The sequence below is a fragment of the Microcebus murinus genome, chromosome 18 (assembly GCF_040939455.1).
Source record: "Microcebus murinus isolate Inina chromosome 18, M.murinus_Inina_mat1.0, whole genome shotgun sequence".
Lineage (NCBI taxonomy): Eukaryota > Metazoa > Chordata > Mammalia > Primates > Cheirogaleidae > Microcebus > Microcebus murinus.
The window spans coordinates 38,472,399-38,494,477 of NC_134121.1; the positions used below are offsets into that span (position 1 = coordinate 38,472,399).

Here is a 22,079-nt window from a genome sequence, read left to right on the forward strand (position 1 = left end):
TAAATTCTTCCCCAAATATTCTTAAGCTCTATATCCCAACCACACCAGAAGACACCCCCAAACAAGCACATCTTTTTAATGCCCTGGTTGTCCTGTTTGTGAGAGGTCCCCAGCTGACCTCATTATACCTAGTCCTTAGCTCCCGCCAAGGATGTCAGGCGGGTGAATGAAGCATGGCCTGGAGGACCCTCTTCCAATCACCCTCAACCTTTCCAACTTTGGAAGGCTCCTCACGCAGCTCCCCAATTCCACCTCCAGATTGGGGGTTCCAGGGAGAAAGCAGAAGGGGCACCCCTACCCACGCTTTAGCCCACGCTATACTGAGGACCCAGCTGCACCCCAGCGGCAGTACCTCTGGCCCAGGCTGGGCTGGGGAGGGGGCTGGGGAGGCAGCGCTGCAAAGGGGGGAGATGTGGGGTGGATTCCCTTCCTTTCCCTTCCCTTCCCTCCTCCTCCCTTCTCCGTTCCAACTCCCAAATTGGGGGCCGGGCCAGGCAGCTCTGATTGGCTGCGGGACGGGCGGCCGGCTCCCCCTCTCCAAGGGGCAGGGTTCCTCCCTGTCCTCCACCGGGATGGTATAAAAGGGGCCCTGGCCAGTCGTCGGAGCAGACGGGAGTTTCTCCTCGGGGTCGGAGCAGGAGGTACGCGGAGTGTGAGGCCACGCATGAGCGGACGCTAACCCCCACCCCAGCCGCAAAGAGTCTACATGTCTAGGGTCTAGACATGTTCAGCTTTGTGGACCTCCGGCTCCTGCTCCTCTTAGCGGCCACCGCCTTCCTGACGCACGGCCAAGAGGAAGGCCAAGTCGTCCCAGAGGAAGGCCAAGTCCAGGGCCAAGACGAAGACAGTAAGTCCCAAACTCTGGGGGTCCAGGGCTACTTGGTATCGCGCCCTGAGCTTGGTGGCGGGGCCGCGGCTTAAACAGACTCGGGATGCTCCGGAGACTCGGGGATGGAAGGGAGACGGCGAAGACTCTTCCTTAGCGACCTGGGAGAGCAGGGAGCTCACACCCGGGGACGAGGGTGGAGATGAACGCTCCCAGGAGCGGGGGGTGAAGATGGAGCGCGGCGTGAGTTGGTACAGGAGAGTCCCGAGCGCGCAACAGGGAAAGTGGGGACCTGGGCGCGGGATGCGGGGAAAGTACGTCGAAGATGCGATGGGGGCGCCGAGCTGGGGATTTGGAACTCGAGCTGTGAAAGCGATCAGGAAGGCAGTGGGATGATTCATAAGGAAAGATTGTTTGCCCTCTCTGCAGGCGAGACAGCCTTCCCCGGGCCGCGGGGATGCTGCTCTGGGGGGAGGGGGCGCGGAGAGGGGGCGGGCTGGAGATGAGAACTTTGGCGCGGACCCGGCAGGGCGGGGTCCTTGCGCCCCCTGCCGGTCCGCACTGAGCACTGCGCCTCTCCGTACCGAGCTTCCTGGCGCGGGAGCTGCAGCGGGAAGCCTGCTTTTGCCAGGAGTGGACCCCACCTCTAGATCTGGGAAGGAAAGCCGGGGATGGGATAGCCCCTGCCTCTAAAAGAAATGACAAGTCCCCATCGCTTGGCCCCGCCCCGTCCCCATCGCTTAGCGTGGCCCGCCACCTCGTGGCCGTGCGGGTAGCTGCTAGCGCGGTGGGCGTGGCTCGCTACGTCGTCACCACTTGCGGACTTTTTGGTTCTTTGACTAAGAAGTGACCAGAGGCACTGGTTGGCTTTGGGGGGGGCGGGGCTGACCCCGAGATCAGGCTTTTACGATGTACGAGCGCAGGAGGTTAGGGCGTACCCTACTTTCGAGGTACATTTCAAGTCTCTGGGCGGGACCCAACTCCAGTCAGCCCCGCCCCTTCCCGTAGCCCCGCCCACGCCATCCCACCTGCCGGGCGAACGGGGGCGGACTGACAGCTGGGCCGCCCTTCTCTCCTCCCACCGCTCCCTGCGAGGCTCTCTCCCGATGGGGCCCCTCCTCTTCTCTCCCGGCCCCCCAGCCCCCACCCCCACGGCTTTTTATTTCACTTGGCTTCAGCGCCAATGGGCTGAGTTGGAAGCAACCTCGGCCTAAAGCTTTTGTTTAAATTCCTGGGAACTGGAAAGAGTTATAGCCGCCCTGGCCGGGAGCCTCGGCGCTGTCACTGGGGCTGATGAGGAGCAGACGAGCTTTTAAGGATTTGGGGAAAGGGGGGTGGGGCGGGAAGTGGAAAATCTAAGTGTGTCTCTTAGACAGAGGAGAATGACAGGTAGGGTTGGGATCCCTGGAGCCCCGAGGCGGGGGTCTCGGGCGCTGCTGACAGCCCGCCCCTTCCCCACTTGCCCCAGTCCCACCAGTCACCTGCGTACAGAACGGCCTCAGGTACCATGACCGGGCAGTATGGAAACCTGAGCCCTGCCGGATCTGTGTCTGCGACAACGGCAAAGTGTTGTGCGATGAGGTAGTCTGTGATGACGATTCCAAGAAGTGCCCTGGCGTCAAACCCCCCGAAGGCGAGTGCTGTGCTGTCTGCCCCGATGGCGCAGGTACAGCTCAGCTCCGGGGCTGGGGTGGGGGAGGTCGGGGCGCCCCTGCGCCCTGTGTCTTGTTAACAAACCCTGCCTCTGACCCGCATCTCTTGTCATCCTAGAGTCAACTACGGACCAAGAAACCATAGGAGTCGAGGTAATCCTCTCTCCTCCACTTTTACCATCCCGCCCGTGACTCCTTAGGTCCTCCCTTCTCTAACTCAGCCTCTTTTTGTTTCTTCTGCCCCAACCTCATAGGGACCCAAGGGAGACACTGGCCCCCGAGGCCCAAGGGTAAGCCTTGCACGCTCTCCGCTGTGGGGGGGCTGCAGGTGGGCGTGGCTCCTGGCCAGCTCACCCTGGCCCGCCCTCTCCCCTGCAGGGACCCTCAGGCCCCCCTGGCCGAGATGGCATCCCTGGACAGCCTGGACTTCCCGGACCTCCCGGACCCCCCGGACCTCCCGGACCCCCTGGCCTCGGAGGAGTAAGTGGAGTGTCCGGACACCCATGGGAGGCCTTGTGTGTCCTCTCTCCCATTTTGTTTTTGGTTTTTGGCAGATGACATAATTTAACATTTTGCATAATTTAAAACGTACAGAAAAGTTGCAAGAGTAGTGCAAAGAACTCTCATATACCCTTCACATTTGCTTTATTAGCCTCTGTTTATGTGTACACATCATTATTTTTTTCTGATCCTTTTAAGAGTAAGTTGCTGATATCATGCCCCTTTGCTCCTAAGTATTTCAGAGAGTTTTTCCTAAGAATAAGAGCATTCTCTTGAGTGACCATAGCACAATAATTACATTTAGGAAATTTAACATTGATCCAATACTGTTAGCTAATGTACAGTCCATATTCAAAGTTCACCAATATCCCAGTAATGTCCTTTATAGAATTTTTTCCCCTGACCCATGGTCCCATCCAGGATAATGAATTGCAGCTAATTGTAACATCACTTTAGTTTCCATGAATGTGGAACATTCCTCAGACTTTGTTTTTCACAACACTGAAAGTTTCTGAAGAGTCCAGTTGTTTTTATAGAGATAGGCCAGTTGTTTTGTTGACTGTCCCTCAATTGGGGATTGTCTGATTGGATTAGATTTAGGTGATGCATGTTTGGTGGGACTATTTCACAAGCAATGTTGTTGTCCAGTGTTATTGTACATCACATCAGGAAGCACATGATGTCAGCTTTTTCCATTATCAGTGATGTCTTCTGTCTGACCCTGATTTCTCTTGTTTTTTTCTAGAACTTTGCTCCCCAGATGTCTTACGGTTATGATGAGAAATCAACTGGAATTTCCGTGCCTGGCCCCATGGTGAGCCACCAGGGGGAGCACGGGTGATGGAAGAGGAGGAGATGTGGAACCAGAGGAGACAGGCCAGCATTGGCCTATGGGGCTGGCATAGATGGCTTGGGAGGTAAAGACCACCTTTGGGACCTCAGAGTCCCGAGAGGATGCAGGACAACTGAGTGGTCCCAACAGGCACAAATGGGAGGTCACAAGACTAGACCATGTTGTGCTTTCCTGCAGAGGGAATCACCGTGGCCCCTCTTTCTTCTCCTTCTCTAGGGTCCCTCTGGTCCTCGTGGTCTCCCTGGTCCCCCTGGTGCACCTGTGAGTATCTAGGCGGTCTTTATGTATATCTCCTTGGGCTTTGGCGTTTTGGGGTGAAGATTGGGACGAGGGAAGGGAAGGTGCTCAGAGATTTCTTGGTGAGATAGGAAAAGGACGGCCTTCCCTTCTAACCCCACACCTCTCTCCTTGTTCTCTAGGGTCCCCAAGGTTTCCAAGGTCCCCCTGGTGAGCCTGGCGAGCCTGGAGCCTCAGTAAGTACTCTCTATACAGATACTCGCTCTACAAACACAGCTTCTCCTATTGAAGGACCCCGCAACCCGGGGTCTTCCTCAGCACCTCCTTCCAACCCCAGCCTTCCCTTTCTTTTTCCCTTGTTCTGGGGATTCTAACCAACTTTCCTATCTTCTCTAGGGTCCCATGGGTCCCCGTGGTCCCCCTGGCCCCCCTGGCAAGAATGGAGATGATGTAAGTAGTCCCAATGAGAAGATGCCATCTGACCCCATGACTGCCATGATTGGGTCATAATTGCCACTCTAGTGCCCCCACCACTTTTGGGGGTGATGCCCGGAGGCAGGAGGGCAAGTTCTCCCTGATGCATGGGACTGCCCTTGAACAATGACATTTACCCTTAGTGGGGTGTGTTCCCTCAGCTCCCAACAGGGAGTCTGTTCCTTCCCTTACCCCAGCCACCTTAAAGCAATCCCCACCTGGTCCCTCAGGGCAAACTGGCGCACAGATGGTGAGATCAAAATGCTGATGACAAGGCTGGGCACAGTGGCTCACACCTGTAATCCTAGCACTCTGGGAGGCTGAGGCGGGTGGATTGCTTAAGCTCAGGAGTTCAAAACCAGTCTGAGCAAGAGCAAGACTCTGTCTCTACTATAAATAGAAAGAAATTAATTGGCTAAACTATATATAATTAGCCAGGCATGGTGGCACATGCCTGTAGTCCCAGCTACTTGGGAGGCTTAGGCAGGAGGATCGCTTGAGTCCAGGAGTTTGAGGTTGCTGTGAGCTAAGCTGACGCCACGGCACCCTAGCTTGGGCAACAAAAGTGAGACTCTGTCTCAAAAAAAAAAAAAAATGCTAGTGACAGAAATCAACAGAAATTCCCTTGGAGGGGCTCAGATTTCACCAAACACAGGTTCCACAGTAAATTTAAACTGAGCTCTAGATTCAAAGATAAGATTCTGGGCCCCTAAACCTGACTTGCAACAATCTCAAGAAGACAGAGACCTTCCCTACTTTTTCCAACCCCGGAGCCCCGTGGGCATCATGGCCTTTTCTCTTCCTCGCAGGGAGAAGCTGGAAAACCCGGCCGTCCTGGTGAGCGTGGGCCTCCTGGGCCTCAGGTGAGCAGGGGCTCCGGCTAAACCCCAGGCTTCGCTGCACTGGGGCTTCGTCTGGGAGCTGGGACCACAGTGATGCATTCTAATGGCCCTTCCATGTTTTCCTTTCCTTTTCTCTCCAGGGTGCTCGGGGATTGCCCGGAACAGCTGGCCTTCCTGGAATGAAGGGACACAGAGTAAGTCCCCTTTGAGTCATCTAAGACCCCAAAGTCCCTGGCATCCCACCTTTCCAGCCCCTGGATCAGCCCAAAGGATCCTGATATGCATCCTGGCGGGTGGCAGCTACAGAAGTCCCAAGGGATATAGAGTAGACATCCAAAAGCACTTCTCTCCATGGCAGAGAAGTCCCCATAAAGGGATTGGGTGAGATCTTGGGCCAGTAGGGTTCGGTCTAGCTCGGAGATGGGGGATGGCAGTGCTGACCTCCCAAGGCTCTTTCTCAGGTCTGGGTGAATGTCAAGGTGGTCCTCCCCTCCTGAGGGTCTCACCTTGTCCCTCCCTCCTGTCTTAGGGTTTCAGTGGTTTGGATGGTGCCAAGGGAGACGCTGGTCCTGCTGGTCCCAAGGTAAGAGGCTGTCTGAATGTCATGGTCCTCCACCTGTCCCACATGAAGGAATTCCTCACTCTCTTCTCTGCTCTGTAGGGTGAGCCCGGCAGCCCTGGTGAAAATGGAGCCCCTGGTCAGATGGTGAGTGTGCCTGGGTCCAGAGGGAAGGGCCGAGCAGGGGACAGGGGCAAGATGGAGGCTAGGGGAAGGGGCTGTCTCCCCTCTCATTTGACTTGTCTTCATTTGATTGGCAGGGCCCCCGTGGTCTGCCTGGTGAGAGAGGTCGCCCTGGAGCCTCTGGCCCTGCTGTAAGTACTTCTGGCCCCTTGGGGGATCCCTGGGCTCCGGAAGGGGTTCCCCAGAAGCTACAGGGACTGTCCAGTGCTCAGTGGGTGTAACCGAGGCTTCCCTCTCTCCTGCAGGGTGCTCGTGGAAATGATGGTGCTACTGGTGCTGCTGGCCCCCCTGTGAGTGTGGCCCCTGGACCTCAGTGCCTGGGAGTGGGGAGGGGTCTCTGTCAGCTCTCAGGGCTGACATGGGGGCAGGGGGCCCATGTTCGTCTGAAACCCAGGACTTCTGTGCCAGGTGTGACTTGAAGCTGCGCTTTCCTTCTTGCTAACATCTCCATTTCATTCATAGGGTCCCACTGGTCCCGCTGGTCCTCCTGGCTTCCCTGGTGCTGTTGGTGCTAAGGTGAGACTCTGCCCTTCTCTGCGCATGACCTGAACAGGCCAAGGGGCAGGTATCTCCCTGCTCCCCAAACCAGAGGGACCCAGAGTGGCAAGAGAGAAGCCCATGCTCCAACACATTTGTCCTCTGATCTTAGAGCCCTGATTCTTGGTCTCCTGCTGCTGTCCCCCCTTCCTCCTGCCATCCAGAGATAAGGTGGCTTCTGACACGTCCTTTCTTCTGATCCAGGGTGAAGCTGGTCCCCAAGGAGCCCGAGGCTCTGAAGGTCCCCAGGGTGTGCGTGGTGAGCCCGGCCCCCCTGGCCCTGCTGGTGCTGCTGGCCCTGCTGTAAGTGTCCTTTTCTCAGTGTCCCCTGGGCCACTTACCAACCTCAGAGTTCCTACCTGTCACTCAACGTCCTTTCTCTGTGCCACAGGGAAACCCTGGTGCTGACGGACAGCCTGGTGCTAAAGGTGCCAATGTAAGTATCCTGCCAGGTGTCAGTCCTGCCCTGGAGCCCGCTCCCCACCTGCTCCGTGCCCTCTGCTCCTGGGCTCAGCTGTCTGTTCTGCCCCCCACAGGGCGCTCCTGGTATTGCTGGTGCTCCTGGCTTCCCTGGTGCCCGAGGCCCCTCTGGTCCCCAGGGCCCCAGCGGCCCTCCTGGTCCCAAGGGTAACAGTGTAAGTACAAACCTCTCCCTTCTGCCACCCTGTGCACTGGCTCTGGTGTGGCCCTCATCTGGAGAGAAGATGTGGCCAACTGAGCCCCCCCAACTCTCGGCTTGTCTTCTCCCCCTGGCAGGGTGAACCCGGTGCTCCCGGCAACAAAGGAGACGCTGGTGCCAAGGGAGAGCCCGTAAGTCCCCCTGGCACCCTCCCTGCAGCCTGGCCTGCCCTGCCCTGTGGACCCCTTGAGGGAGCTCCAGGGAGGAATGGGAGCCCCTAGTCTTCTGGGGGAGCCCCTGACACTGGAGGCCCAGCCTCAGGCTGGCTCTGGGGCTGGCACCAGGATGGGCCCTCAACACAGGCCGCCCCCACCTTGCCCCCACCAGGGCCCTGCTGGTGTTCAAGGACCCCCTGGCCCTGCTGGCGAAGAAGGAAAACGTGGAGCCCGAGGTGAACCCGGACCTGCTGGCCTGCCTGGACCCCCTGGCGAGCGTGTACGTGCCCCCTGGCCATCCCTCCCCCCTTCTCTGCCACCAATGTGTCCCTGAGCTCACTGGCCTCCTCTTCTCCCACAGGGTGGACCTGGTAGCCGCGGTTTCCCTGGTGCAGATGGTGTTGCTGGTCCAAAGGTAATGTCTCTCTGAGGCTGGGAGGCTGACCCTGCCGCTCCCTGGGCATCACCGTCCTCTTCCCACGTCGTCACCCCCAGCCCTAGCCATTAGTGCTCCAGGCGGTGGCTGCAAATGTGTGTGTTTCTTGCTTCACACTTGGCCTCACCTGGACTGTCCCACCCCCACCAATGCCCCTCAAAGCCCACCTGAACCAGCTGCCCCCTCTCTCCAAAAGAAAGAAGAGGCTGGCCCATGGGAAAGGCCCAGACTTGAGACCCTAATTGTTCCTTGATTTCTTCCCAACCAGGGTCCTGCTGGCGAACGTGGTTCTCCTGGTCCTGCTGGCCCCAAAGGTGCCCCTGGTGAAGCTGGCCGTCCCGGTGAAGCTGGCCTGCCCGGCGCCAAGGTGAGACCCCAGCCCTTTGGCCCAGCTCCGCCAGGCCCCTGACCATCCTGCGTGGGGTCTGGGATGAAGTGTTCTGGAGCAGGCCCAGGACTCTGCCCTCTGGAGTCCTCCCCACTCCTCCCTCAGCCTCCTCCCCCGCCCGACTCACACCTCCTGCTTCCCCTCTAGGGTCTCACTGGCAGCCCCGGCAGTCCTGGTCCCGATGGCAAAACCGGCCCCCCTGTAAGTATTCCTGCCCCTGCGCCCCTCCCGCTCTCCTGTCTGCCTTTCCTCTGTCCTCACTGCCACCTTCGTGCCTCCCGCAGGGTCCCGCTGGTCAAGACGGTCGCCCCGGACCCCCAGGCCCCCCTGGTGCCCGTGGTCAGGCTGGCGTGATGGGATTCCCTGGACCCAAAGGTGCTGCTGTGAGTAGTCAGTGAGCAGCGACGCGAAGCTGGGACGGACATGGCTGGGAGGCGAGAGTCCTGGGCTCTGGACTCAGTGACTTACTGTCCCTATCCGGGTCTCAGTCTCCCTATCCGCAAAATGAGAGACTTCTCCAGGCTCCACGTTCATTGCCCTGTCCCTGCGGATGGGTATTATTGGTGGCCCTCCCCCACACACATGGGCATCGGATGGGCCTTTCATATGGTAGTCACCTCCAAATCTTGGGGGATTCTTTGAGGTTCCGAAGGAGATACCAGAGGAGGTGAGAGTGCATTGCAGTGCAGGTCACAACAGGCACATGACAGGGAGAAGGAGCCTGATGGGGTGTCTTGGGAGGAGAGGGCCCAGGGACAGACTGAGGGACCAAGCAAGAAAAGCCAGCAAAGGCATCCCCAGGGGCCTGCCCAGTCTGTGGAAAACAAAGCCCCTAAAAACTTCCATTAAAGTAAGCAGGAGGGACCCAGGAGGCCCCAGCGTCTCACTTCAGCTCCCTGAAGCCTAACCCTTCCTCCACAGGGAGAGCCCGGCAAGGCTGGTGAGCGAGGTGTTCCCGGACCCCCTGGCGCTGTTGTAAGTATCTCCTTTTGGTCCCTGTCCCCTTCCTGCCCCTGGCCACAGCCCCTCAACAGGGCACCAGGAGCCACCCTGCAGTCTGCTTTGTCCCTGGACCCACTACCTGCCCTGCCACCTGCCCTTCCTCCAGCTGCGCTGGGCCTTCCCCCTAAACTCTTCCTCACTCTCCCCCACAGGGTCCTGCTGGCAAAGACGGAGAAGCTGGAGCTCAGGGAGCCCCCGGCCCTGCTGTAAGTGTCCCTGATGATCAGACACCCCCTGTCCCTCCTCTTGTCAGCTTGCTGTGACCACAGCACTCTCTCCACACAGGGTCCCGCTGGAGAGAGAGGCGAACAAGGCCCTGCCGGCTCCCCCGGCTTCCAGGTGAGGTCTCATGGCTGTCAGGGTTCTGGGGGAGGGTGGAGGCGCAGAAACATTTCTTTGTTCCCTTCTAGATCCTAAACCCTCCCTCTTTCCTCCGCATTTCCCACCTTCAGGGTCTCCCTGGCCCCGCTGGTCCTCCCGGTGAATCAGGCAAACCTGGTGAACAGGTAAGAGGTAGCCATCATCCAGAAGGGTGGGGGATACAGAACACACAGAGGGACAGGCTCTGCTCCTAGCTAATCATGCGACTATCAACTAGAGGGATTGAGGTTAGACACCAGGAAGAACTTCCTATCATGAAGGGAACTACACAGAGGGAAGCAGGGTGCTTCATGGCTCTAGTCTGGGTGACTTCTTTCCAGAGCTGCTGGAATACTCTGTGACTTCCCTCAGCCCTTCTGATTATAACTCTTGGTACAAAGTTGGGGAGAGGGGAGGCCTTTGACACACCCCAAGGAAGAGTAGAGGGCTGTGCAGGATAATCTCAGTTCAGTGCTGAAGAGCATCCCTTTCTAATCACGGTCCCCAAGGGCCAGGCCCCAGAAGGAAGGACAGAAGTTCTTTCTAATGGGGTGGCCCCAGGTAGAGTTTGCTCACCGCCTGTTCCTCCCCCTCCCTCAGGGTGTTCCTGGAGACCTTGGTGCCCCTGGCCCCTCTGGAGCAAGAGTAAGTAGAGCCTCTCTCACTGTTCCCGTAAGATGCTTTGTGCTTGGCCCTGTCTCTGGAGCAGCTGTCACATGCCCTGTCCTTCCCTTCTAGGGAGAGAGAGGTTTCCCTGGAGAACGTGGTGTGCAGGGTCCCCCTGGTCCTGCTGGTCCCCGTGGGTCCAATGGTGCTCCTGGCAACGATGGTGCTAAGGTGAGGCCAGCACGGCAGGGGCTCCAGCAAGCAGCCCGGGGACCAGGTTTCGCCCCTCCTGCGGCAGGGGATGGCTGGCTATGACCAAAGCCACGGAAATGCGGGAGGGCAGGAGGCAAGACCAGGGTGGGGGTCCATGTGCAGCCTCAAGTCTGGGCTATGGGTCTTTCCTCGTAGCTGGTGCCTGTCTTTGGCCTTGGAACCAAGCCTGCGAGAGGGGGCTTGGGGCTATCGCCCACTCCAGGGACCCCAGGCCTCACTCCAGTCTTCTTTGTTGTCACATAGGGTGATGCTGGTGCCCCCGGAGCCCCTGGTAGCCAGGGCGCCCCCGGCCTTCAGGGAATGCCTGGTGAGCGTGGTGCAGCTGGTCTTCCCGGCCCCAAGGGTGACAGAGTAAGTTCAGCCTCCCACTCCCCTGAGCCCTTTGTGCTCCCATTTCTCTCCTGGCTCTAGATCCCTCAGCATCTCTCTCTCCCCCTTGGGCTTTCCCTCTTCTGGATCCTCTCTTCTTCCCTCTGGCCTCTGTGCTGATGAATCCTCTACCTGCGATCCAGGCCCTTCTCTCTCCATGAGTCACCATGGTGATATGAGAGGTGGGGGCGTCTCCTTGGTGAGGCTCCCTGTTCATCCTGCCACACAAGTCGGGGCCTCTTAAACTAGAACCCCCAGAATCCTTTCAGCGGAAAAGGACCTTGATCCCTTGGCACAGGGAACTGGGGAGGGCCTCTCAAGGGGTCGCAGACACAAGCAGAACACTGTAGGTCACCTCCTCGCCCCGCACTGGAAGTCTCAGGCTTTTCCATGTCTTTAGGGCGATGCTGGTCCCAAAGGTGCTGATGGTTCTCCTGGCAAAGATGGCGTCCGTGGTCTGACTGGCCCCATCGGTCCTCCTGGCCCCGCTGGTGCCCCTGGTGACAAGGTGAGGTGGCCGCCTCCATCTTCTTCCCTAACACACAGCTTCCCCAGCAAGCCTGGGTGTTGCTGGGGCGGGGGAGGTCCTGCCAAACCAAGCTGGCGACCCAGGAAGCTGGAGGGACCCGGAGGGAGGGGATGCTCTCCTGGGGTCACCTGCCAGGAGTACCCAGGGCACACCCCTGACCCCGAGTCTCTCATCCCTCCTTCTCAGGGTGAAACTGGTCCCAGTGGCCCTGCTGGTCCCACCGGAGCTCGTGGAGCCCCCGTAAGTACATGACACCCAGTTAAGACCCCACACTTGGCCCTTGCCTGTGACCTCTGGCCCTGACTCTGCCCCACCCCTGGCTCCTCCACTCCACCCATCCCACCTTCCTCCATGGCAGGGCATCTCTCGATTTGCCTCCTTTGCTTCTAGGGAGACCGTGGTGAGCCTGGTCCCCCCGGCCCTGCTGGCTTCGCTGGACCCCCTGTGAGTACCAAGACCCCCTTCATCTTCCATCATCACCTGAGACCTGGGACCTTGAGGGCCTGAATGAGGACAGAGGCGTCAGCCTGAGTCGGGGCAGAGGGTGGGGAGCAGTTGTTTCCATCTTCCGGCCTCCAGTCTGTGGAACCTCCCCCAGCCCGCAGAGCCGCCTGCCTCCCCCCTCACTCCCCGCCTCCCTCCGCCCCCAGGGTGCTGACGGCCAGCCTGGTGCTAAAGGCGAACCTGGTGATGCTGGTGCTAAAGGCGATGCTGGTCCCCCTGGCCCTGCTGGACCCGCTGGACCCCCTGGTCCCATTGTGAGTAGCTCATCGTCTGGGCCCCGAGATGCTGCAGGCCGAGACCCGGGGCCAGCCCAGGCCTGACGCCTCTGTGCTCTCCTCCAGGGTAACGTTGGTGCTCCTGGACCCAAAGGTGCTCGTGGCAGCGCTGGTCCCCCTGTGAGTATCACTCGCCTCTCTGCGGTCTGTTCCCAGCCGGCGTCCCGCGGTGAGGGCAGCTGGGTCAGGTGAGTTGGCTGTCCTCCCTCTGACTGCCCCTGTGTTCTCTTCTGCTAGGGTGCTACTGGTTTCCCTGGTGCTGCTGGCCGTGTTGGTCCCCCCGGCCCCTCTGTAAGTCTCCGTGGTGGAGGCCACTGCTCTGGGTCGGGGGCGGGGGGCCCAGGCTGTCAGGGGGACGGTGGACCCGACTGAGGCCTCCGTGATGCTCTAGAGCACTCTGGAGTCTGACATCCCCTCTTCTCCCCACCCAGGGAAATGCTGGACCCCCCGGCCCTCCTGGCCCTGCTGGCAAAGAAGGCTCCAAAGGCCTCCGTGGTGAGACTGGCCCCGCTGGACGTCCTGGTGAAGTTGGTCCCCCTGGTCCTCCTGGCCCTGCTGGCGAGAAAGGCTCCCCTGGTGCTGACGGGCCTGCTGTAAGTGCCAGCTTAGATCTCTGCAGCTTCGGAGGTGTCCTCAGCTGGGGGTTGTCCCTGAGCCGCTGTAGGTCACCTCACCCCCATCTGCCTCCCACAGGGCGCTCCTGGTACTCCCGGACCTCAGGGTATTGCTGGACAGCGTGGTGTGGTCGGCCTGCCTGGTCAGAGAGGAGAAAGAGGCTTCCCTGGTCTTCCTGGCCCCTCTGTGAGTGCCCCCTCACCTTTGGGGACCCCAAGCAAAATCACAGGACTTGGAGGGCACGTGGGGGGGCACCAGTGAGGACAGAGTCAGTCCTGGGGGTCCTCTGGAGCCCTCCCTCACCCTATCCCTGGCCTGACACTTTCTTCTCCCTTAGGGTGAACCTGGCAAACAAGGTCCTTCTGGAGCAAGTGGCGAACGTGGTCCCCCCGGTCCCATGGGCCCCCCTGGATTGGCTGGACCCCCTGGTGAATCTGGACGTGAGGTGAGCAGTCCCCAGCCCCTGCACCAGCGCCCTCCGCAGGGCCATTTTGGCCTTGGCCTGAGCCCCCCTCCCCTGCTGACTCTCCCCTCCCCTCTCCCCCCAGGGCGCTCCTGGTGCCGAAGGCTCCCCCGGAAGAGATGGAGCTCCTGGCCCCAAGGTAAAAGGCCACACCAGGGGCCACCGCCCTGCCCACCACTTCCCCACCCAGCCAGGCCTTTGGCCAGGGCTGACCCACAGCCCCTACTCTCCCGTCCCAGGGTGACCGTGGTGAGACAGGCCCCTCTGGACCCCCTGGCGCTCCCGGCGCTCCTGGTGCCCCCGGCCCCGTCGGCCCTGCCGGCAAGAGCGGCGATCGTGGTGAGACCGTAAGTAGCTGGGCTCAGCTCCCTGTTTGTGGCCAGGCCTAGCGGCCCAGGGATGGATATCTGGCTCTCCCCAGGCCGGGGAGGCAGGGAGGTCTTGCAAGATGGCCAGGCCCTCAGCCTCCCCGAGAAAACAGAGCTGCAGCTCAGCCTCAAAGCCCCCTTCCCAGACAGCTCCCGGTCCCCCACCCCTGGGAGTGGAGTTGGCCCAGCTCCGGGGAGGTTACCAGGGGTCAGGAGAGATGCCGCAGTGGGAAGGATGTGGGGAAAAAGGGTCCAGCCGGTCTCATCCCACAGCTCAAGCCATGCCGGACCCCAGTGTCGGCCTCCTCTGGCCAGGCCCTAACACTCTCCCTGCTCTCCCCAGGGTCCTGCCGGTCCTGCTGGTCCTATCGGCCCCGCTGGTGCCCGTGGCCCTGCTGTAAGTGCCCTGCTGTGTCCCCCTGCCCTCAGAAGCCTTATGCAGATGTGGACAGTGTGCTGCCCGATGCTGGCAGAACTTCCACCTGATGGCCGGTCCCCTCGTCTCTTCTAGGGACCCCAAGGCCCCCGTGGTGACAAGGGTGAGACAGGCGAACAGGGCGACAGAGGCATCAAGGGTCACCGTGGCTTCTCCGGCCTCCAGGGTCCCCCTGGCCCTCCTGTGAGTATACTTAGCCCCTCCCCAGTCCCTGTGCTGTGTGTGTGATGGTGGAGGGACCCTTGGCCTCAGTTTCCCCCTCTGGATAGTCATTATGATTCTTCCCTAGTGGGGACTGGGGTCTAAAGATTCATGGGCATTTCCAAGTCTCTTCTGAGAGGGTGAGGTGCTCACAGAGAGAGAGTGTGGGAGGAGTCTCAGCCTAGGGACACCTGGGGTCAGATTTCCAGCATAATGAGGGGGCACGGGCTGCCCCTTGCCTCCCCAGCTAGCTCCCAGCTGCATGTGACCCACACTGAGCCTGAACCGCCTTTGTCTCTATCCTTCAGGGCTCTCCTGGTGAACAAGGTCCCTCTGGAGCTTCTGGTCCTGCCGGTCCCCGAGTACGTCATACCTTCAACTGATCTCCTCTTCCTGGTCCCCAAACCCAGGCTTGCCCTGGGGCCCTTTGCCTGGATCCCTCGCCTCTCTGGACAGGGCATGGGTGAAGGGGAGAAGAGTCCTGAACAAACAGTCTGATCAGGCCTCAGCCTCCCCGCACCCCACCCCTTCTTCCCATGCAATGTTTGCTGGCCCAGCCCTGGAATGAGCGATGCCACGTCTGAGGCTGCAGAGCCCGGGCCAGCAGGGAGGATGGTGGGCTTCTCCGCCAGAGCTGCGGTTGCCTCAGGCTTACTGGTGGGCTTCCTCTAACCCGTTTCCCTCTCCAGGGTCCCCCTGGCTCTGCTGGTGCTGCTGGCAAAGATGGACTCAACGGTCTGCCCGGCCCCATCGGGCCCCCCGGTCCTCGCGGTCGCACTGGTGATGCTGGTCCTGTTGTACGTAGCCCCTCAGCCCCTCCGCCGCGCAGCCCTCCACTCCCAGAGCTGTCGGACGCCGGTAATCCCCACTCTCCTCCTCCTCTGTGCAGGGTCCCCCTGGCCCTCCCGGGCCCCCCGGTCCCCCTGGTCCTCCCAGCGGCGGTTACGACTTCAGCTTCCTGCCCCAGCCACCTCAAGAGAAGGCGGATTCTGGCCGCTACTACCGGGCCGACGATGCCAACGTGGTCCGTGACCGTGATCTCGAGGTGGACACCACCCTCAAGAGCCTGAGCCAGCAGATCGAGAACATCCGGAGCCCCGAGGGCAGCCGCAAGAACCCCGCCCGCACCTGCCGAGACCTCAAGATGTGCCACCCCGACTGGAAGAGCGGTGAGGGCCTGCCCTGGCTGCCCCCTTCCTCCTCCTCCTGCCATGCCAGGGTCCCTATGCCAGGGTCCCATGCCCACACTCGCCCCACCTCCCGTATGGTGCTGGCCGCCCACCCCCCTGACTCCACCTGGCCCGCCCCACCGCAGGAGAGTACTGGATTGACCCCAACCAAGGCTGCAACCTGGACGCCATCAAGGTCTTCTGCAACATGGAGACTGGTGAGACCTGTGTGTACCCCACTCAACCCAACGTGGCCCAGAAGAACTGGTACGTCAGCAAGAACCCCAAGGACAAGAAGCACGTCTGGTTTGGCGAGAGTATGAACGGTGGATTCCAGGTGCGTGAGCTGGACCCTAGAGCCACTGTGAGGAAGTGGGCTAGCCCGGTGCCAGGAAGGGGCATGAAAGTCTGGAGCGGACTCCATCTCTGCTAAGTGTGATAGATGGAGCTGAGCTGGGAGCGGGGTCCTCGCTCCTTGACACTGGCTCAGACACAGGGTGCCTGTGGGCACACAATGTCCCTTCTTGATGTAGGAGTTCACTGGGCTGCTCTCAGGGGAGCCCAGGCAGGGAGGCCAGGACAGGAGGCTCCTGCATGGCCTTGGCTATGGCCTCACTCTGTGCCCTTTCCCACAGTTCGAGTATGGTGGCAAGGATTCCGACCCTGCTGATGTGGCCATCCAGCTGACCTTCTTGCGCCTGATGTCCACCGAGGCCTCCCAGAACATCACTTACCACTGCAAGAACAGCGTGGCCTACATGGACCAGCAGACCGGCAACCTCAAGAAGGCCCTGCTCCTCCAGGGCTCCAACGAGATCGAGATCCGGGCTGAGGGCAACAGCCGCTTCACCTACAGTGTCACCGTCGACGGCTGCACGGTGAGTCCCCCGAGGCCCCAGGCAGGGACCCCTCTCTGGGCTCTGGTTCTTTGGGCAATGTCCTCTCTCTGTTGCTGCCACCTGGTAATGCCCCTCTCCCCTTGCCTCCACCTCACCCCAGAGTCACACCGGAGCCTGGGGCAAGACAGTGATCGAATACAAAACCACCAAGACCTCCCGCCTGCCCATCATCGATGTGGCCCCCTTGGACGTTGGCGCCCCAGACCAGGAATTCGGAGCCGACATTGGCCCTGTCTGCTTCCTGTAAACTCCCTCCACCCCAACCTGGCTCCCTCCCACCCAACTCACTTTCCCCTCTCCCCGGAAACAGACAAACAACCCAAACTGAACCCCCCAAAAAGCCAAAAAATGGGAGACAATTTCACATGGACTTTGGAAAATATTTTTTCCCTTTGCATTCATCTCTCAAACCTAGTTTTTATCTTTGACCAACTGAACATGACCAAAAACCAAAAGTGCATTCAACCTTACCAAAAAAAAAAAAAAAAAAAAAGAATAAATAAATAACTTTTTAAAAAAGGAAGCTTGGTCCACTTGCTTGAAGACCCACGAGGGGGTAAGTCCTTTTCTGCCCGTTGGGCTTTATGATCCCCCAACGCTGACCTTTCTGCTCCTTTCTCCACCCCACCTTGGGGCCTCCCCGCCACTGCTCCCTAAATCTAAGTCTCCCCGAAAGACACAGGAAACACCGCATTGTCTGCCCATCAACCAAAGGCAATGCCAAAACACCCCAGTGGCCCCACCCCCAGCCCACCCAGCACCCCCAAACCCTGGGGGACCTGGAGTTCTCAGACTGCCAAGAAGCCTTGCCATCTGGCCTCCCACGGCCCCTGCAACACCCCCCTCTTCGTTTTTTTGAGGGCACCACGCCCGGGGAGCCACTGACCCCCAACCAGGTTTGGAGGAGAGTCAGGAAGGGCCACGACAAAGCAGAAACATCGGATTTGGGGGAAGCGTGTCAATCCCGCGTGCAGCAGGGCTGGGTGGGAGAGATTGTTCTGTTCCTTGTGTAATTGTGTTGCTGAAAGACTACCTCGTTCTTGTCTTTGTGTGTCACCGGGGCAACTGCGTGGGGGCGGGGATGGGGGCAGGTTGGAAGCCGCCTCGTTTTATACCAAAGGTGCTACATCTCTGTGACGGGGCGGGGCGGGAGGGAATCACTGGTGCTATAAAAGTTGAGATGCTCCCCCCAGGCCAGCTAATGTTCCTTTTTGTTCAAAGTCTATTTTTATTCCTTGATATTTTTCTTTTTTTTTTTTTTTTTTTGTGGATGGGGACTCGTGAATTTTCTAAAGGTGCTATTTAACATGGGGGGCAGGTGCCGAGGCTCCAGCTCTCCACCCTCTCTCCACTGCCTCTGGCTTCTCAGGCCTCTGCTCTCCCCACCCCTCCCCTCTGAAACCCTCTCCTCCTGCAGCCGCACCCCACCCTCACCGCCTAGCTCCTGGTCTGTCCTGCGTCCTCTCTCGCCCGGTTTCAGAGACAACTTCCCAAAGCACAAAGCAGTTTTTTCCCCTAGGGGTGGGAGGAAGCAAGAGACTCTGTACCTATTTTGTATGTGTATAATAATTTGAGATGTTTTTAATTATTTTGATTGCTGGAATAAAGCATGTGGAAATGACCCAAACTTATCTGCTGTGGTCTCCTAATTTCCTTCCTTGGAGTCGGGGAGGGGGAGACACAGGGGTGGGGGCTTGTGTGGGATGGGCTTGCCTTCCATTTCCTCCCCCCTTCTCTTCTAGTCCCTCCATAGCCCCCCTTTCCTCTTGCCTTTCTTATGCCTTAAACTTTTTCCTTTGCTCTTTTGTTTTTCTGTCTCTTGCAATTCTCCTTGCACGTCTTCCAAATCCTCGTCACCCCTGCAACACCACACAGGCAGCCCACGTGTGCAGCAACGCACACGTGCGCACACACATGCACACTTCCCTTCAGATCCGGGGTTGCCCAGACCTCACGCCCGCTCTCCCCCCAACTCCCACTGCCGAGGGCACCCTGCAGGACTGGGGGGGGGGCACTTCACCTGGGCACCGGGAGCCTCAGGGTGCCATGAGGGTGAGGGGCACAGAGCTGGTGAGGAGGATGAGGCCCCTCCTTGAACAAACGTGGAGGCCATCTGGTCTCTGCTCCCCCCTTTCCCCCGCAGAGCTCCCACCGAAGGAGCAGCAAGCCTGACAGCTTGAGAAGGGGTCTCCTGAGCCCGGTGGGGGGCCTGGGCTCCTGGGGAGCGAGTTGGAGAGCTGTGGTTAAGGTGCTCACAGGGTGCTCTCGGGAAGAACAGAGGCCTGGCCCTGCCCAGCATGGCCTGGGTCCCTCTTGGTCCTCTGAGACGCCCAGGTGGGGTGGCCTGGGGGGCCCAGCCCCTGCCTTCTGCCCACTCCTTTTCCTTTTCTTTCTTTTTTCTCAAATTCTTTCTTCTCCCGCCCCTCTCTTTTCCCTCCCCCTCTGCCTGCCCCTCCCTGCCTGCCTGAGAACCTGAGGCCCCCAGAGGGAAAGTGACCAGTTGGTTCCCCAATCTCAGGGAATGGGGACAATGGTGCAGTCAGCGGGGACAAAGAATCCAGAGTGTCGGCACCCAGAGACTGGGAGGAAAAGCCCGCGTTCCTCCCGGAACCGGGAGAGGGACGAGTGTGAAGATGTCATCCCTCGGCAGTGCTAACACTGTGGCTGTCATGAAGTATTCATGGCTATTCATTATGGCCTTTCATAATTCATCAGCAGCACTTCTACCACACTTAGGACACTGTGGAAAGGGAATTAGTCTAGAGCAGAAGAAATTATGGCATATAAATGAAGGCTTATTCATACGCAAATTACCCAAGTCCTGTTGTGCCCACTGCACTATGGATTAATGCACTGAGTGCCTGGTGATGGCTGCCTGACACACTGTGCAGGTAACCCCCACCTACCTAGGCCCCTGGGCCACTGGGCCCCCAGGAGGGACCCTTGCTGTCCAGGCCCCATCCCCACCTGCTGCCCGGGGGATCCAGAAGAAGCATGCTGAGCCACCCAAGCTTCTACCTGGCCACTGCCCACCTATCCAGGCTCACTGTCCCCTCCTTGTCCTCATCTGTCACACCAACCAAAACGGGTGACCTCAATTCCCACATAGGCACCACATTTCCCCACTTCCAGGCCTTTCTGGGTGCCCTGTCCTGTGCCCGAAATGATGTCCCTTCTCTCTGCTTGCTCAAGTGTCTCACCGACCCCCATCCCCCCGTCCAACCCAGCTGAGCTCAGCCCCTCCAAACCAGGGGTGACATTGGCCCTGCATCCCAGAGACCATCACCAAAAAGAGAGAGAAAGTGAGCTAGGTGGTCCCTCAGGGGGGAGTGTGGCGCTGCGTGCGCCTTGGACACAGAGGTGAGCAAGTGTGTGAGCAAGAGCAGGTGAAAACCAGCCCACGCGGGAGCCAGCGGCCGTGCGGGGCTCAGCCCAGTGCTTCCTGCAGCAGCGAAGGTGTCCCACAGCTGTGCTGTCCAGGGTGGGAGCCACCAGCCCGCTGCAGCCATTGAGCACTTGAGATGCAGCTAGTGTGACTGAGGAATGCGATTTCTACTTTCATTGAATTTTACTGCAATTAATTTTACTAGCTACAGGTGGGACAGTGGCCACCGGATTGGCAGCATAGTCCTAAGCACAGGAGTGAGTCCACTTGTCACCACACATGCACGAATCTACACACAGGTGCGTGAGTGCGTGTGTGTGCACAGGTGCACCTGTGGGTGGGCAGGGGGCTTGGGGCAGCAATGGTGACAGCCTGTGTGGCAGTGCCCTGTGTGCAGCTCCACATCTGTGTCACATGGTGCAGGTCGGCGTGTGGTTTCGGTGCCTGTGAAGGGCAGGAGTAGAGAGGGACAAAGGGGCCATTGTGCCACTTTCCCAGCTCAGACCCTCCTTTCCACTGACATCACAGCTGCCCTAAATACGGCCGCCCAGACTGGCTCCCTGAGACCCTCGCTGCCCTGCGCAGTGGCACGGAGCCTGCTGTTCCCAGCGCGGCTGTGCCGGGCTCACCTTCGTCTCCTCCGTGAGCAGAAGGACCATGTTCCTGGGGCTGAGTTTTCAGTCACATCCAGATGGAAAATTCTAGAAAGGGAAGAGGCTTCATTTGGATGTTTTGTTTTTGCTGCTCTTTGGGAGCCCAGCTCCTGGCAGGATTTTCTGCAGCTGGAACGTGGCGGTGGGGGTGGGGGGGGTTCCCTCTAGTTTTTCGCCCTCAGCATCTGAACCCTCCAGGGCCATCTTGGAGGGCCGGAGCTGGGCGGGGCTGAGGCGAGGAGAGGTGGAGAGGGGGCACCTGGCTGGGTGCCCCCGCCTGGGGCAGGGCGGCATGTGGAGCCTGGGGTCGTGTGGCAGACAGAGCGGCTGCTCACAAGGCCAGCGCCCACACGAGGAGGCCTGTGCCATGGCGTCTAAGGAGTGAGGTGAGTGCCGCCGCGTGGGCCCCGTGGGGGTCTTCTGGGGGGCCCTACACATGCATCTGTGTTCACACGGGCCCTACACACTGTGCGTGTGTTGGGGGCGGTGGGCGTGTGTCAGGGCAGCTCCCCACACGCCTACGGCAGTGGGAGTGACGCTGTGTGACCTGTGAGAGCTCGTGGATCATGGCATCTGCAACACATGTGTCACGAGCATGGCAGAAGGCAGAGGAGACTCTGTGAATGGAGATGGATGGGGGTGGCGCGGAGGAGCGTGGGAAGGACGAGGAGAGGCTGGCCATGGGAGGACACAGCCATCCTGAAGTCCCTGATCCAGCGGGAGCCCGGGTGCTGGGGAGAGGCTGCATCTCCCTGCCCCCTTCCTCCGTGTGTGCTCCGGAGGGTTCCAAGTCAGGCTGAGGGCATGTCGCTGGACTGGGAGGCAAGGCCTTGGGAGAAGCAGGGCCCTGTCCAGGAGGGTGCTGGGTCCTTCCACACGTGGAGATTTCAACACTTCGCAGAGCATGTGCAGGCAAAGCCAGCAGGGAGGTGGGTTTGGGTGCGTGCTGGTGTGGAGAAAGGGGAATTTTCTCTGCAAAAGACAATGGGAGGAATTGGGAAGGGGGTGCTCAATGAGAAGGGACAGAGAGGAAGAGGTGGCTGAGAGCCATGGTGGGGACCCGAGCACATTTTAGAACAAGGAGGCCACGTGTTCAAGTTCTAGGTGAACTCACTGCTATGCGGCAAAGCGCTGCATACAGCCCCCGGGTGCTCCGTAGGAAGCAAGGGAAGGGGCTGAGCTGTGGGTGTGAGTCGATGTAGGTGGAGAGAAAGGAAGATCCATGAAACCAGCACTGCCTGATAAACATATAAAGAGAGCCACGTTATGTAATCTTCCATTTTCTAACAGTCATTTAAAAAAAATAAAAAGAAATAGGTAAAACTAATGTTAATGATGTCTTTTATTTAACCCAATGTATCCCAAAATAAGATCATTGCATCCTGGTGCTGACAGCACATCTCAGCGTGGACTAACCACGTATCAAGTGTTCCAAGGCCAAGTGTGGCCAGTGGCCGCCGTCCTGGACAGCCCAGCATCGGGCGGCAGAGCCATGCCAACGACCATGTGAATTTAGGCCTCCACCCCAAGTTTACAGGGAGAGAGTGAGCTTTTCACAAGGCGCAGATGGAAATGGAGCCTATTTAGTCTGGATCTTAGGGGGCAAGAAGACCCCACGGACCTCTGGCCTTGCGGGGATCGTGTGAGTGC

General features: G+C 59.3%; 1 protein-coding gene across 1 annotated transcript; it reads left to right on the forward strand.

Moving 5' to 3' along the window:
* Positions 1 to 588: 588 nt before the first annotated feature.
* Positions 589 to 16,895, forward strand: COL1A1 (collagen type I alpha 1 chain). The gene is made up of 51 exons (XM_012789741.3): positions 589 to 847; positions 2,295 to 2,492; positions 2,597 to 2,631; positions 2,733 to 2,768; positions 2,857 to 2,958; positions 3,725 to 3,793; positions 4,049 to 4,093; positions 4,252 to 4,305; positions 4,466 to 4,519; positions 5,353 to 5,406; positions 5,526 to 5,579; positions 5,915 to 5,968; positions 6,047 to 6,091; positions 6,205 to 6,258; positions 6,373 to 6,417; positions 6,590 to 6,643; positions 6,869 to 6,967; positions 7,056 to 7,100; positions 7,201 to 7,299; positions 7,421 to 7,474; positions 7,671 to 7,778; positions 7,860 to 7,913; positions 8,203 to 8,301; positions 8,470 to 8,523; positions 8,607 to 8,705; positions 9,244 to 9,297; positions 9,477 to 9,530; positions 9,610 to 9,663; positions 9,777 to 9,830; positions 10,285 to 10,329; positions 10,423 to 10,521; positions 10,807 to 10,914; positions 11,333 to 11,440; positions 11,648 to 11,701; positions 11,852 to 11,905; positions 12,112 to 12,219; positions 12,307 to 12,360; positions 12,478 to 12,531; positions 12,672 to 12,833; positions 12,934 to 13,041; positions 13,193 to 13,300; positions 13,404 to 13,457; positions 13,558 to 13,665; positions 14,030 to 14,083; positions 14,198 to 14,305; positions 14,632 to 14,685; positions 15,013 to 15,120; positions 15,213 to 15,492; positions 15,639 to 15,829; positions 16,128 to 16,370; positions 16,492 to 16,895. Exons 1-51 carry the CDS (start codon positions 724 to 726, stop codon positions 16,636 to 16,638), a joined length of 4,413 nt encoding a protein of 1,470 aa, XP_012645195.1. The 5' UTR covers positions 589 to 723; the 3' UTR covers positions 16,639 to 16,895.
* The last annotated feature ends 5,184 nt before the right edge of the window (positions 16,896 to 22,079 follow it).

What these genes read in the sequence shown, in the direction of transcription:
- COL1A1 (XM_012789741.3), top strand. Translation starts at nt 724, where the DNA reads ATGTTCAGCTTTGTGGACCTCCGGCTCCTGCTCCTCTTAGCGGCCACC. An exon ending in CTGGACCCAAAGGTGCTGCT is followed by an intron (nt 8,706 to 9,243) that starts GTGAGTAGTCAG and finishes CTTCCTCCACAG; the next exon opens with GGAGAGCCCGGCAAGGCTGG. An exon ending in TTGGTCCCCCCGGCCCCTCT is followed by an intron (nt 12,532 to 12,671) that starts GTAAGTCTCCGT and finishes CTCCCCACCCAG; the next exon opens with GGAAATGCTGGACCCCCCGG.